Source organism: Polyodon spathula, chromosome 1 (assembly GCF_017654505.1).
Source record: "Polyodon spathula isolate WHYD16114869_AA chromosome 1, ASM1765450v1, whole genome shotgun sequence".
In the NCBI taxonomy this organism is placed as follows: Eukaryota; Metazoa; Chordata; class Actinopteri; order Acipenseriformes; family Polyodontidae; genus Polyodon; species Polyodon spathula.
The window spans coordinates 25,789,142-25,803,209 of NC_054534.1; the positions used below are offsets into that span (position 1 = coordinate 25,789,142).

The window sequence follows — 14,068 nt, forward strand, 5'->3', positions numbered from 1 at the left end:
TAAGAAAATCTGATTATTATTATCTTTTTGGCAGATACAAACAGCATGGGTAGATTAAAAAAAGATTTGACTGCATTAACCGAAGATAAGAAACTGCTTCCCTTTGTTTGCTTGCTTGTGTTATTGAGGTAATGTTACTAATATAAATCATCTTCACACAAGAGTGTCATAGAAGATAAACTGATTTAGAAAAGCACAGTTAATACCTTACAGTAAATAACTAAAACTCAGCTCAACATCAGTGGTCATGTTAAGAGCTTCTGTACAGTAGGTTAGTCTTAAAGTGTAGCCCTTTTCATAACAAATATTTGTTTGTGATTAATATACAGTATAAAGATGTGTTCCCATATTCCATAAGAAACAAAATTGACCAAACATACTTAACTGCCGTTTGAACTGAGAGGTCATATTGTCTTTTCAGCAGGAACAGATTTGGTTTCCCGTAAGTGAATGACAGAAGTACCTTGAATTAGCAGCCACCTGTCTAAATCTGACACCATGTGTTCTACCTCCTGGGTGACTGGTACATTCATTTAACTTTATTTTATCCACCTTAACAGTTAACACAGAACTACAGCTATGGTCAAACGTTTTGCTTTACCTAGGATTTTAGGATTTTAGGAGACATAATAAAAAAATAAATTATGTTAACATAATTTAGATATTTTATAGTCCAAGAAACTACAAAATGATATCGCAAAAATCTTCCGGAAGCCATAATAGTAGTACAGCATTTTATATTAGAATTCAAAATGTCAAATTTTTTCATTTGTCCGTTTGTTAAGTATATGGAAAACTACAACGAGGTATGTAATTCAATATGTTAACGTAACATTATTCACCAGGTGTCATTTGACTTTATGAAGCAAAAATAATTAATTGGGTGATGCAAAACTTTTGGCAGTAGTTGTAAATTCATACTATTAACTGGAGTATTATAACAATGGTGAACACATTGGTATTTTCTTTTGCATGAAAGAATGAAATACATTCTCTCCATTTGTCAGTACAGCTTTCAAAAGGGCAGTCAAAGAATAAGAATGTAGTGTCCTACTGCAATATTGTTGAGCCCAAGTTACTTTGCTCATGTAACCCCCAGGGTGAAGGCGCTAGAGTCTTCTTACATATTTCATGCTTTATATGTAGCCCGAATTTGGCCTTGGGCTTAATTTCATTTTCTGGCCCTGCAGGACATCCTTCTTTTCGCTGGTAGTGTTATTTCATAATGATTGGGCTGTGCTTTCTGCTGTCTGGGAGACTGCCCTCAGTGCTGTGCTACTTGCTGTCTGTTTGCTCGTGGTCAGTTTGTTTAGTGTCGAGTGAAATTTCATCTGCACCGTCAGTCCCCTTGTCAGACCTCTCCCCCCTCTCCCCTCATATCAAAACCAGGCGGTGGAGACAATTGGAATATATATCACTAAGCAGCCTACTTCTAGTCCATGGCCATTTATCATTCAAGTGTTCTGTGGTCTGAGATGCTGTATGTTTCCTGGTCTCTGTGCAAACACAGCATGCCTGACTGCAGCTTCATGACAAGCCACGGCTGAGGTATGAATGCCTGCTTGTTTTTGCTGCTTAAATCACTCTGCATTGGGTGCAGATTAATACAGGTTTGGAACTCTATGTGCTGTCAGTTGAGCACCATTTACGAAATGAAGGTGAAGTATTGTTTTTGTCTGCCGCCACAGTTGAGCACATGTCACTTCTTGCCCTAAATCACACCTGTTTATTTGCGGTTCGAAAGCACAAGACATACTTAGAGGGGAATGTGTGTGTTGAAGCTGAGCCCCCTGTTTAGTGTAATTGTCACCACACCTTCAGGTTGCACATGTACACAAGACTTGTAGTTGACATCCTAGTGAGGGCCAAGCAAAAACTCAATACTGTATATAGTTCCACTTTCACGCTTTATTTAATGTTATGACATCGCTATTTTGTAGTACAGAGGGAAACAAAACCATTTGATGGGGTACACTTTCTTTAAGAAGTGTTTATAACATATATTGGAACATAGTTTTTACTTAATTATTGGAATATCTGAGATTACTTGATACTGAGCAAATTGTATATCTTTACTGTATATTAGATATTGAGTATAATATATTGTGAAAGTCTAAATCTATTTTTAAATGACAAATATTCATTGTTGTATATATTATATTATAAATGATATTTCCCAGTGTTTAAAAATATAAATCAGTAAAAACTGAAAATGCAGTAGTTTTGAGAACAAGCTCCTTGAGTGTTTTATAGATGACATAAAGGATAGACAAAGCAAGTTAACTGCTCTGAGCAGCCCCATGATTGTGGGCAGTGCTTTCCTGCTTTGTTGTTGGTTTGGCACTGGCATGTGTTGGGGCTGGCTTTGCTGTGAGACATCCTGCCTCTGCTTCTGTTCTGATGGGTTGTGTTTGGACAGAGCGAGGCCTGGAAACCTTTTGATAATAAAAAAAACAGATGTAACTACACACACAAAATATATACTTGATATATACCTGTTTACTTGATCTAAACATTGGTTAATCTAATTACCACCCCTGTTTAAATCATTAAAGGAAGGGGACTTTGAGCAAACCAACATCTCTGACAGTGTGTTGTGAATCTCTTCAGTGTATTTGAAGAGAACTTACACTTTGAGAACTTTGATCCCTATTTAATATTGAAACAGTGACAGCTTTGCCACTAATGAGATTGAATAAAACTGATTATTATTCCTCTATATCATGCTGACCCCCACATTAAGGTCAGGACATTGCCATATGCTGTATAGCACACTTTTTAATTAATTAATGCATATAACAGGAGATCACTTTTTTTTAAATTACTGTAATACTATTTCTCTAGAATATCTAGTAATACTAATGTAGACAAAAATCCATATTGGCTGCAGCATGTAAGTAAAGCACCACAATGGATTTTGCAATTTATTTGTAGCATGATTTTAAATGAATTATGTCAGTTAATTGTATATATCTGGTTAATTTGATTAATATCAATCTTACAGGTAATGTTTTGTTATTGTTGTTTTGTAGCATGGATGGGGTTAATATTCCCCATCCATGCTATACTCGTGTAGAATGTGACCATCTCCAGATTGATTGATTTATTGCTAATCTGGAGACGGTCACATGTATAAAATCCTGCAGCTTTGCCTGAACGAGGTTGGTATTCAGAGTGGAGAACGAGAGACAAAGAACATTGTGAGATAAAGAAAGTAAGAATAAAAACAATTGCTACTCATGCTGGTTATAAAATAGGACGCTACTTGTTTTTGATGTCTGTTTATTTTGGCCACCGTGCCGTTTACTTTCTGTTTTTTTTTTCAGTTTTGTTCTGACTGTCCCTTCTGGGGAATGAGAAACATACAGGCCATAGCTTGTGTGTGTGAGAACATAATCACAATCCATTAACACAGTGCAATTATCACTCCAAACTAATGACCATATTAAAAGGACGCTTTATTATGCAATCTACTTTTTTTCTGAATATTTAATTATTTAGTTGTTTGATTTACCATTAGGAGTGTTTCATGTAAAGTGGTTGTGTTTTTTCAGCCAGAGGGACTGCATCTGAATTTCTGAAGTGATGTGATTTTAGAAATATCACTTAGTGGGTGCAACTGTAATTTCAACCCCTCTAGTGAGCACCAGACATAATGACCTAAGTAATAACAACAACAGACAATGATGGAGAACACAAATAATAGTTAATTTAAAAAAGGAAAGAAATGAAATACTGTAATTCCCAGCATATAATCAAATATTGGGACAATTTGTTGTAAGTCATATCCCAGGTGCACAGTATACTTGCATAATTATACTATTTATAATACACCAGGGATCATCCATAACTATTAAACACTCAGTTGGCTAAAAGAAACTTAATAAATTCAATGGCAAATATTTTAAACATTGAACACAGTGAATAAATACTTTTATTGGAGGCATTTGTCATTACAAATGGGATACAAGTAAAGGCTGCTCAGGATGTACGCTGTATTATAAGAAATACTGTTTGAAGAGAAGGTAGATTATATCAATTATAGCTGTCAAATCCTCCTCCTTTTTTGCACTGAGTTATTTTTTTTTTATTGGCTGTGCTGTTTTTGACCCTGCTTTTATTCTTTTACTTCTGGCATCACATGAACTCTGTTACCACATGAACTAACTGAAATAAATCTGATTTGAATTCTGGTGACACATCTGCTAATCTCATACACATGCTGTGATTTTGAAGAAATCCTCATTCAGATAGACTTCTAAACACATAGCGTATATGGTATCATTATACACTGCACACATTGCATTGCTGATTGGACATCTTCGACGGTATACTGTTTTGATGCAGCAGTATCATTTGCTACACACAGCTGTAAGGTCAGGGTTACCTTAAGCATTAAGAATAATTGTCCTTAACAATGGGCATGTTTATTTGTCAAGTATTTATTTCTACAGGCTTACTCTTGCACCATTCTTTGCAGAATACAGATTCGTTTTGTGTTTCATTACTTTTTGCAGTAGTACTGTGCAAATCTAAAGAATCAAATCAAATGGATAATCATGTTATATTCCATATCAAGGCTGGCATTGTCTTTTTAACTCAATTTTTATTGGCTGCCAACATGTCCAAACATCATAAATAATACATAACAACTTGTTCTGCAGAATGTTGGATATTTTATTCATGGGCCCCTTCAATAGGTCCCTGTGAGCTTGTCTGGAGCTGAATGTTGTATACACAGTGTGGCAGTGTTAGCAGGCGCATCTTAACACCTGGCCAGTGCATTAGGCTTAAACAGGAAATGCCAGCCCACAATAAATAACGAATATAGAGCTTTAGCTTTCCAGCAGCAGATGCTAGCTCTTCTCTTTTCAATTATTGTTCCAAATATGTTTTTTAAATGTTGGGAAATGATCATTGTATCCCTCCATTGCAAGATCCAGTCATGAAAATACCCCTGCAGACTTGGATTTACCTCATGTGGTCAATGCATATTCACCTAACTTGCATTGCTGTTACTTAACTATTCTTAACATCTCTACTTTTGGACACAAAATTTATGAGACAGAGGGCCTTCTTCACAAAGATTTAGATCAATACACACTATCTATAGAGTTATATATCTATAGAGTTATTACTCGGTTTTGATTAAATAAATAAAGTTTGGCTTACTGGATATAGAGATCTATGTTAAACCTTTATACAAAACCTCTATGTAAAATATTAAACCTCCCAGTACATCTTGAATACTAGAGTGTAGCCATTACCCTGCACCCCTGTGACATCAATACAGAGGGAATTACATTGAAATGAAATGGACACATATGTACAGAACATTAATTAGAAGGGAAGGTGACCCTCAGCATTAGTGCTCCAGAGGTTTCCTACTTTATTTTACCTTACTCTTTCTTTGCAAAGTGTCAAGGTTATGGCATCTCTTCTGTTGGGAAAGGAAAGGGTAGCAAAGCCAACTATATTTAATTAGTGGCAGTAACATTTCTCGCTCAACAGCAAAAATATTGGTAGGGAAAAATGTACCAGTTGAGTTATGTGCTCATCACATTCAAGTAGGGTGACACATAAGCCCAAGTGTCCAAGCTTAAACCTAGTGGCTATATTCTAGCAATTGTCAATGTTTACTACCCCCTTCCCCCCCAACAAAAAAAAAAAACAACATTTAGTTGCTATTGCTGTTTTGCTAATTGTTTTGGCAATAGGTAAACATAGACTGTCAGGGTAGCAATCTCATTATAAATCCTGTATTTGAAAACAGCTTTCAGTGTGTGCACTGCTGCCTCCTCTGCGGAAGAAGGATGCCAAAAATGAGTGCCAATCCAAATGACCTTTTGATAGCAGAGCCCCTCAAACATTATTTGGCCAATTCTCAGGCTCAAAGGCTCCTGCCAGAAAAGCTCTCTGCCAGGTGATAACTTTAATATATCAGTGCCCTGGGGGTTTGGCATAGTGACACAGCTCTAGTTCAGAAGCTGAAGCATGATGTATGCTCCATCTGTAAGAAAAAGGCTGTCCTCGGACAGTTTGCCAGCCACCAGGGAAGGTGCGCCCTGCTATTGTCAAGAGAGATGTGCATCATGGGCATGTGTGACACGAGGACACAATGGGGTTAAGGGGATGGCAATCATTCTGTCTTGTTGCACAGAGCACACAGATTGCTGCTCCTTGCTGCAGTTGCCTTTATTTCCTGGTGTTCAATAACAGGAGCAATGCTGTCTCAAAGGCAGTTCAAGGATATTGTTTTGTATATGAAATTTATAAGTTCTCTTGAAAGCAGTTCTCTACATTAAATATTTACAGCACTGAGCTCATGCATGGATTGCATTTCATCTTCTTCTGCAATTGTGGATTCAACTAACTTGATCAGTATGCATCTTAATCAAAACATGGTGTAAAACAAAAACATCACTCAAATTCCATTAGTGTGTATTGTTTATTTATTTATTTAGATTGAAGGGGCAGGATTTTCAAAAAAGCCAGTGTTATTGTATCAAACTCATGATACAGTAATGAGAGCTTTAGTAGCAAGTGATTTTCAAATGAAATGTGTTAATTAAATCAATCCGTTGTTGCTTTGAGTCGATGATCGTTAATAAACACATTTCTTGTTAAAAAGCTTAATTGTCTCAGTGACTAGATAAGGAGAACTTGTTAATCAAAATGCATGTTAACAAGATCAAGAAAAACGAATGGAAGCAGAATTCACTGTTATGGAAACTACGAGCGTACAGGGAGACTGCTCTCCCACCAGTGAGCAGCAGCCAAATAGAAATAGGAAAAATAATGGGAATATCTATATCGTGTGTAATTTGTAAACTTAATTTAAAACTGTGCATTTTATCATGCTGAATGTACATTTATTTAGAACAGTTCACATATAAAATGCTGATTTACAATTATCTGGCATGTGGGTCAAAATTGGATGGTGCGGATTTAAAAAAAATAAATAAATTCAAGCCTATTAGTCATTTACACGCATTCGGGGGGATATTTTGCCACAGCTTACTATATACAAATCTTTTAATGTGCATTTTGCAATCTTTTTTTCGTTAAAAAGAAAAGAATCAGTAAGCCATCTGTGTGTATTGGTTGGAGTTTATTCTTATGGATCTACTTTTGTATGTATTTTAGTATGTATGATTGTAGGCTATAAATACATATGTTTCAAGTGCCATTGGTGTTTGTAGATGCTAGTTATTATAAATGAATACCATGCATGTAACACTTCATTATATATATATTTATTAAGCTTTTAAAATTACGATAGAATTCCCAAACCCAATACACAATTTGTTCATAATTAATTGTTTACTGAATTCCTCTAATCATGCATTTTCTCTGTTACTCTTTGCTCGCCTCTGCGATAAATAAACTCAACATGATTAGAAATAGCCACTGAACACTTACAGTATTATAAGAACATTGTATGTGCATACAAACGTGTGAAGGTGAAAGCGTACATTGTACATAAAGTGTGGGGAGAGTCTGACAACATAACTAAATACATTTAGGCAAAATCCATATCAATGATCTCGATCACATTCCTAGTGGATCTGTGTGTCCTTGTATGCCTGCTGTTTGTTCTTGTGTGGATTGGACACAGGTGTTAAAAACCAAGCATGCCTTGCAAATTCACAATCAAGGAAACTTTATTGTAATATCTAATATGCCATTTTCTATACCAAAATTTCAGTTGTATAATTCAAATAAAATCTACAGTCATATAATGTATGTATCCAGAGTTCAGGTAGGCTACAGCTGCATTGATAAGTTCGTGGTAGTAACATTACATTGGGTGCAAATAACAGTATATAACAACAAACATTCCATAAGGTTACAAATGGTTAAAATAAGTGAAGAAATTTCATTCATAACCAATACAAAAAGCTAAAATATTTTCATGACTACAAATTTTGAATTATATATAGTCTGTAAAAAATTAACCTTGTTCTTGTACACTCTCTGTATTGTCGGTGTAATAGACACAGTCTATTAAATGTCTGTTTAAAGGGCAGTTATACACACTTTCGTTAATTAAAACCCTGTTTTTCCAAGTGTAAATTAACTCCTGATAAATGATAACAATTAACACGGATTTGCTTTTAAATTCCCACGCAAACAAAAGGAAATAGTCACAAGATATTAACATTATTTCAGAAATCAACATAATTTCGAAAATCACATTAGGGCGATTATTTAATAATGAAACAGGCACAACGGTCACTTGAAAATACCAAAATCAATGCTGCATACCGGTTTCTTGATTGACACTGGAGTTATCATTTATAAACTTTTGAAAATCTTGCCCAACGTGTCTTGTTGATTGGTCTGTTCCAGCATTTCTCAGAGCAGCCTAATTACAAAATACAAAGGCTTTTGTACATACTGCTAATTGTATTAGAATGGATTTTCTAATGATGTACTTTATATTCTGGTGCAGGAAAATGCAAGACTTTGAAAGTTAAAGGGTAATGTGCTAGTTAAATATTTGTCTACCATGGACTTTTCTTACGGTCTTCGTGATCAGAATGAGAAACAGAATGGGAGAAACCATTTTCCAACAATAGGCAGAATTTCTTTTTTCATTCAGGTGGTGGTAAATTCATTTAGATCCATCCAAGTCAGCTTTAATATATAGTAGAACATTGTCAACTTCAGCAGTGGCCTGAATTGTTTTTATAGTAATCATAGTCTTGTAAATCTGCCACCACCACCCCTTCTTCAACTGCTAACATCACGTAAACCATTTGATATATTTTCTACATATTTTCAATGATGTGAAAAGTTCTTGGGAGGAATGTAGTAGTACCCTCCACTTTGACCTCTGGCCATGTGACTTCTTGGTTACACTGGCTACACTTTTTTTCAAATATATATTTTACTTCATGTTTTTTCAGTTAGAGATGTCACATTATGCTGTGTTTTTGTTTTATTGTCTGCTGATGAAGGGTGAAAAGACTGGTCTTTAGACTCTACTCTTACTAGTTGGATGATGATGCACTGTTCTGTCATAGATCATGATATAGGGACTGTTTGTAATACAGAGTGAGAGAAGCTTAAAAAAAGAATGTTTACATAGGCTTGTGCACTGGCATTGACATCTTGAGGCAAGTGTTTGTCTCTGACAGGACAGTGTAGGATATGCTCTCTCTATAGTACAATTCACAATAGGAACCAGTGCAAAATGATTCACCTCCTACTGTTCTGAATTCTTCTTTGTGATGCAGCCCAAGGAACTGAAACTAGTTTTCTGTTTCACAATTTTTCTTCATATAAATGGTTTATTTCTGTCTGCAATCATCAAATGTGATCAATTCTAAACAGTTTTGTCTTGCCCTTATATCTCTGACTCACACTCCTTGTATCTTGTGCTTACACAGCTCCTGGTTCATAATTAACTGTGAAAATCCTAAGGCTAAGCTATAAAATGTTACAGTCCTAAGCTACTAGTAAAATATAGTATGAAACATGTGACTTCCTCTGTGTTTATATATATATATATATATATATATATATATATATATATATATATATATATGTATGTGTGTGTATATATATATATATGTATATATATATATATATATATATATATATATATATATATATATATATATATAGTATGTGTGTGTATATATATATATATATGTATATATATATATATATATATATATATATATATATATATATATATATATATATATATATATACACACACACACACACTGAACAAAAATATAAACGCAACATGTAAAGTGTTGGTCCCATGTTTCATGAACCGATATAAAAGATCATAGAAATTTTCCATATGCACAAAAAGCTAATTTCTCTCAAATTTTGTGCACAAATTTGTTTACATCCCTGTTAGTGAGCATTTCTCCTTTGCCAAGATAATCCATCCACCTGACAGGTGTGGCATATCAAGAAGCTGATTAAACAGCATGATCATTACACAGGTGCACCTTGTGCTTGGGACAATAAAAGGCCACTCTAAAATGTGCAGTTTTGTCACACAACCCAATGCCACAGATGTCTCAAGTTTTCAGGGAGCGAGCAATTGGCATGCTGACAATTGAATGTTCTTTTCTCTACCATAAGCCACCTCCAACGTCATTTTAGAGAATTTGGCAGTACGTCCAACCGGCCTCACAACCGCAGACCACGTGTAACCACGCCAGCCCAGGACCTCCACATCCGGCTTCTTCACCTGCGGGATCGTCTGAGACCAGCCACTCGGACAGCTGATGAAAATGTGGGTTTGCACAACCAAAGAATTTCTGCATAAACTGTCAGAAACCATCTCAGGGAAGCTCATCTGCGTGCTCGTCCTCCTCACCAGGGTCTTGACTTGACTGCAGTTTAGCATCGTAACCGACTTCAGTGGGCAAATGCTCACCTTCGATGGCCACTGGTACGCTGGAGAAGTGTGCTCTTCACGGATGAATACCGGTTTCAACTGTACCGGACAGATGGCAGACAGCATGTATGGCATTGTGTGGGAGAGCGGTTTGCTGATGTCAGCATTGTGAACAGAGTGCCCCATGGTGGCGGTGGGGTTATGGTATGGGTAAGCATAAGCTATGGAAGACGAACACAATTACATTTTATCAATGGCAATTTGAATGCACAGAGATACTGCGACGAGCTCCTGAGGCCCATTGTCGTGCCATTCATTCGACGCCATCATGTTTCAGCATGATAATGAACGGCCCCATGTTGCAAGTTCTGTACACAATTCCTGGAAGCTGATAATGTCCCAGTTCTTCTATGGCCTGCTTACTCACCAGACATGTCACCCATTGAGCATGTTTACAGCATGTTCCAGTTCCCACCAATATCCAGCAACTTCGCACAGCCATTGAAGAGGAGTGGGACAACATTCCACAGGCCACAATCAACAGCCTGATCAACTCTATGTGAAGGAGATGTGTCGTGCTGCATGAAGCAAATGGTGGTCACACCACATATTGACTGATTTTCTGATCCACGCCCCTACCTTTTTTTTTAAGGTATCTGTGACCAACTAGCTGCATATCTGTATTCCCAGTCATGTGAAATCCATAGATTAGGGCCTAATGAATTTATTTCAATTGACTGATTTCCTTGTATGAACTGTAACTCATTAAAATCTTTGAAATTGTTGCATGTTGCGTTTATATTTTTGTTCAGTGTATATATATATATATATATATATATATATATATATATATATATATATATATATATATATATATATATATATACTGTATCAAATGTACTTATATTTATGACTAATGCTGTATTACTATGATGCTTATATTGCTTACAACAAATGTGAGTATTCGCTTGGTGTTGCTGCTTGAGCTAATCTGTTTTTGCAGATGTTTCACAGACCTCAAATAGCACAAATTTTTGACTACTTAATGTTACCATAGGTAGGATAGCCACAGAGTAACGCTAGTCTGGGTCTGTGAAACCAGCCAGTGGAGGTTAAAGCTATAATATTAGCATATCCAAAAGTATACACACACTTTGTGGGAACAGAGATGCTAGTGTTATGAAGAGGAAAAAAGGATTTTAAAAACTCCTTTAATTTTTTTTTAAAACACATACCTGTCCTGTACAAGGCAATAGGAAGGATGTGTGTGATCAGAGGTTAAATTACTGCCTCACAGGTAGAAGTAACTTGGTAGAGTTAAAGTGTAATGCAGTATATGTGATGCATGTTTATCTCTATTTTCCTGACTGCTTTCTGCCTATAGTAGCGGTCTCCTATATATCATAATCAAAACAAAAAAGCAGTAGCAAATTGGGACCAGTTGTAGCTATTAAAAAGTTGCCACAAGGCACTAGTGGACTGTACTTGAAAAGTCTTTTTGATTGTTTCCACGGTATACAGTAGCTGAAGTTACCTTTATGGAAATGTAGGTTAGTTCCCTGCTGAGCACCAGTGTAAGAAACTGGGTTAGCTGCAGCAAAAGAAATGAATACATAAAGTAAGGTGCCAGCTGGAGGTACACCTTTGTCAGTCCTATTACTCGGCCTCAGCAGTGGCAGATATTGTAACACTACCTTATTAAGCTAACTGACCTGTTTTTTTTTTTTTAATCTCCCCCCCAACAGAAAAATCTATAAGCCTTATAATGGACGACCACAGTGGCTCCAACAGCAGTCCCCAGTCAGGCTGGGCGAGGCAGAATGTCATTAAGTGTGGGTGGCTAAGGAAGCAAGGGGGCTTTGTCAAGACTTGGCACACACGCTGGTTTGTTCTCAAGGGGGACCAGCTTTATTATTACAAAGATGAAGATGAAACTAAAGCACTGGTAAGTGGGCCATGAAAAAAAAAAAAAAAAGCTTGCATACAATGTTGTACAGTGTCATGATCTCAGAGTTCAAAACTGTAGGCATCTCTATAGAAACAAGAAATGGGGCTGGGATAAAGGGAAGTACTACTGTATTCATTATGTCTAACACTAAGTTGTGTTTAAAATGTTGTTTTATACCCTTTGTCCTATATTTCCTCAGTGTGTCTCATGTCATATCAGTAGGAGATTTAACAGAGGCAGAGCTAAACCCCATCCCAGTTTAAACCAGTGGTGCACAGCAAGGTCCACTCTAGCTCATACAGTTGTTACAACCATAGCTTTAATTACTAATTAAACCCCTTACTGTACACCTCTTCATGTACTGATTTGTTAATTATTGAATTGATAACCTCTAAATCCTGATGTAGAATGGCCCCTGTGACTGGAGTTGTTCTCTCCTGGTTTAAACTATAAAAAAAAGGCCTTCCCTTGCAACCTTTTTATGTTTTCATACAAAAATAAAGATTCCTTAACTGTTAGTTGTATTTTATAACTTTTTAGCACAAAGGGCCAAATCTACAATTTTAAAAAACCTGCAGATCTGTTACTTTTTAAATGATTATGTCGGTAACATAGGTCATAACATTGTGTTGTGTGTATATATATATATATATATATATATATATATATATATATATATATATATATATATATATACAATATATATATATATCCTTCTTATCGTTTCGAGGAAAACAAGAATCTGTAATCAAAAGAGAAACTAACCTACAAAAAAGAAAATTTATTTAATTCTATAAAGAGGGTCGTATGTCTAGAAGCGTGCTAAAAGTCAAACCGTCACAGGGGTTTGGCATCAATTATATATATATATATATATATATATATATATATATATATATATATATATATATATATATTATATATATGGATCCTGTTAGGCTAGTCCTACTGTATAATACAGTAAACACATATGCTCATATGCGCTGGGAAGTACTTTCTTACTATAAGTTAGCACCAGTGCCTGGAATTGATATTATTAATGTTTGAAAAAAAGAAAAAGCATCTGGACTTTATTGTTAACTTGGGTATATAATTCAATGGGAGAGGTTTATATAATACAGATTAAGGAATGAAAATCACACTGTCAAGGGGAAAAAAGTTTTTATTGAGAAAAAAATAAATAAAAATACAAAACTGAAAGATCATAATTGGAGACGTCTCCACCCCCCCCCCTTTGGCAGCAATTACAGCTGTGAGTCTGTTAGGATAGGTCTCTACCAACTTTGCACACCTAGATTTGGCAGTATTTGACCATTTTTCTTTACAAAACTGTTCAAGCTCTCTCAATTTCCTTGAGGAGTGTTGATGGACAGCAATCTTCAAGTCATGCCACACATTTTCGATTGGATTTAGGTTGGGACTCTGACTGGGCCACTCAAGGACATTTAACTGTTTGTTCCTTAGCCACTCCAGTGTAGCTTTGGCTGTGTGCTTTGGGTCATTGTCATACTGAAAGCTGAACTTATTTCCCAGTTTCAGCTTTCTTGCGGAGGGCAGCCGGTTTTCCTCAAGGACTCCTCTGTACTTTGCGCCATTCATTTTCCCTTCTATTCTGACAAGTGCCCCAGTCCGTGCCAATGAGAAAAATCCTCATAACATGATGCTGTCACCACCATGCTTCACAGTAGGGATGGTGTTCTTTAGGTGATGTGCTGTATTGGGTTTGCGCCAAACATAACGCTTTGCATTTA

The 14,068-nt window shown here is 36.0% G+C and overlaps 1 protein-coding gene across 3 annotated transcripts in view; it reads left to right on the plus strand.

Annotated features, from left to right (window-relative positions):
* The window catches only part of LOC121316098 (rho GTPase-activating protein 24-like), a 158,532-nt gene that overhangs the window by 18,416 nt on the left and 126,048 nt on the right, over positions 1-14,068 (plus strand). For all 3 annotated transcript variants that reach the window (XM_041250888.1, XM_041250872.1, XM_041250880.1), the window contains exon 2: positions 12,115-12,314. In XM_041250888.1, coding sequence (XP_041106822.1) covers positions 12,115-12,314 — 200 coding nt within the window. The remainder of the gene's footprint in view (positions 1-12,114; positions 12,315-14,068) is intronic.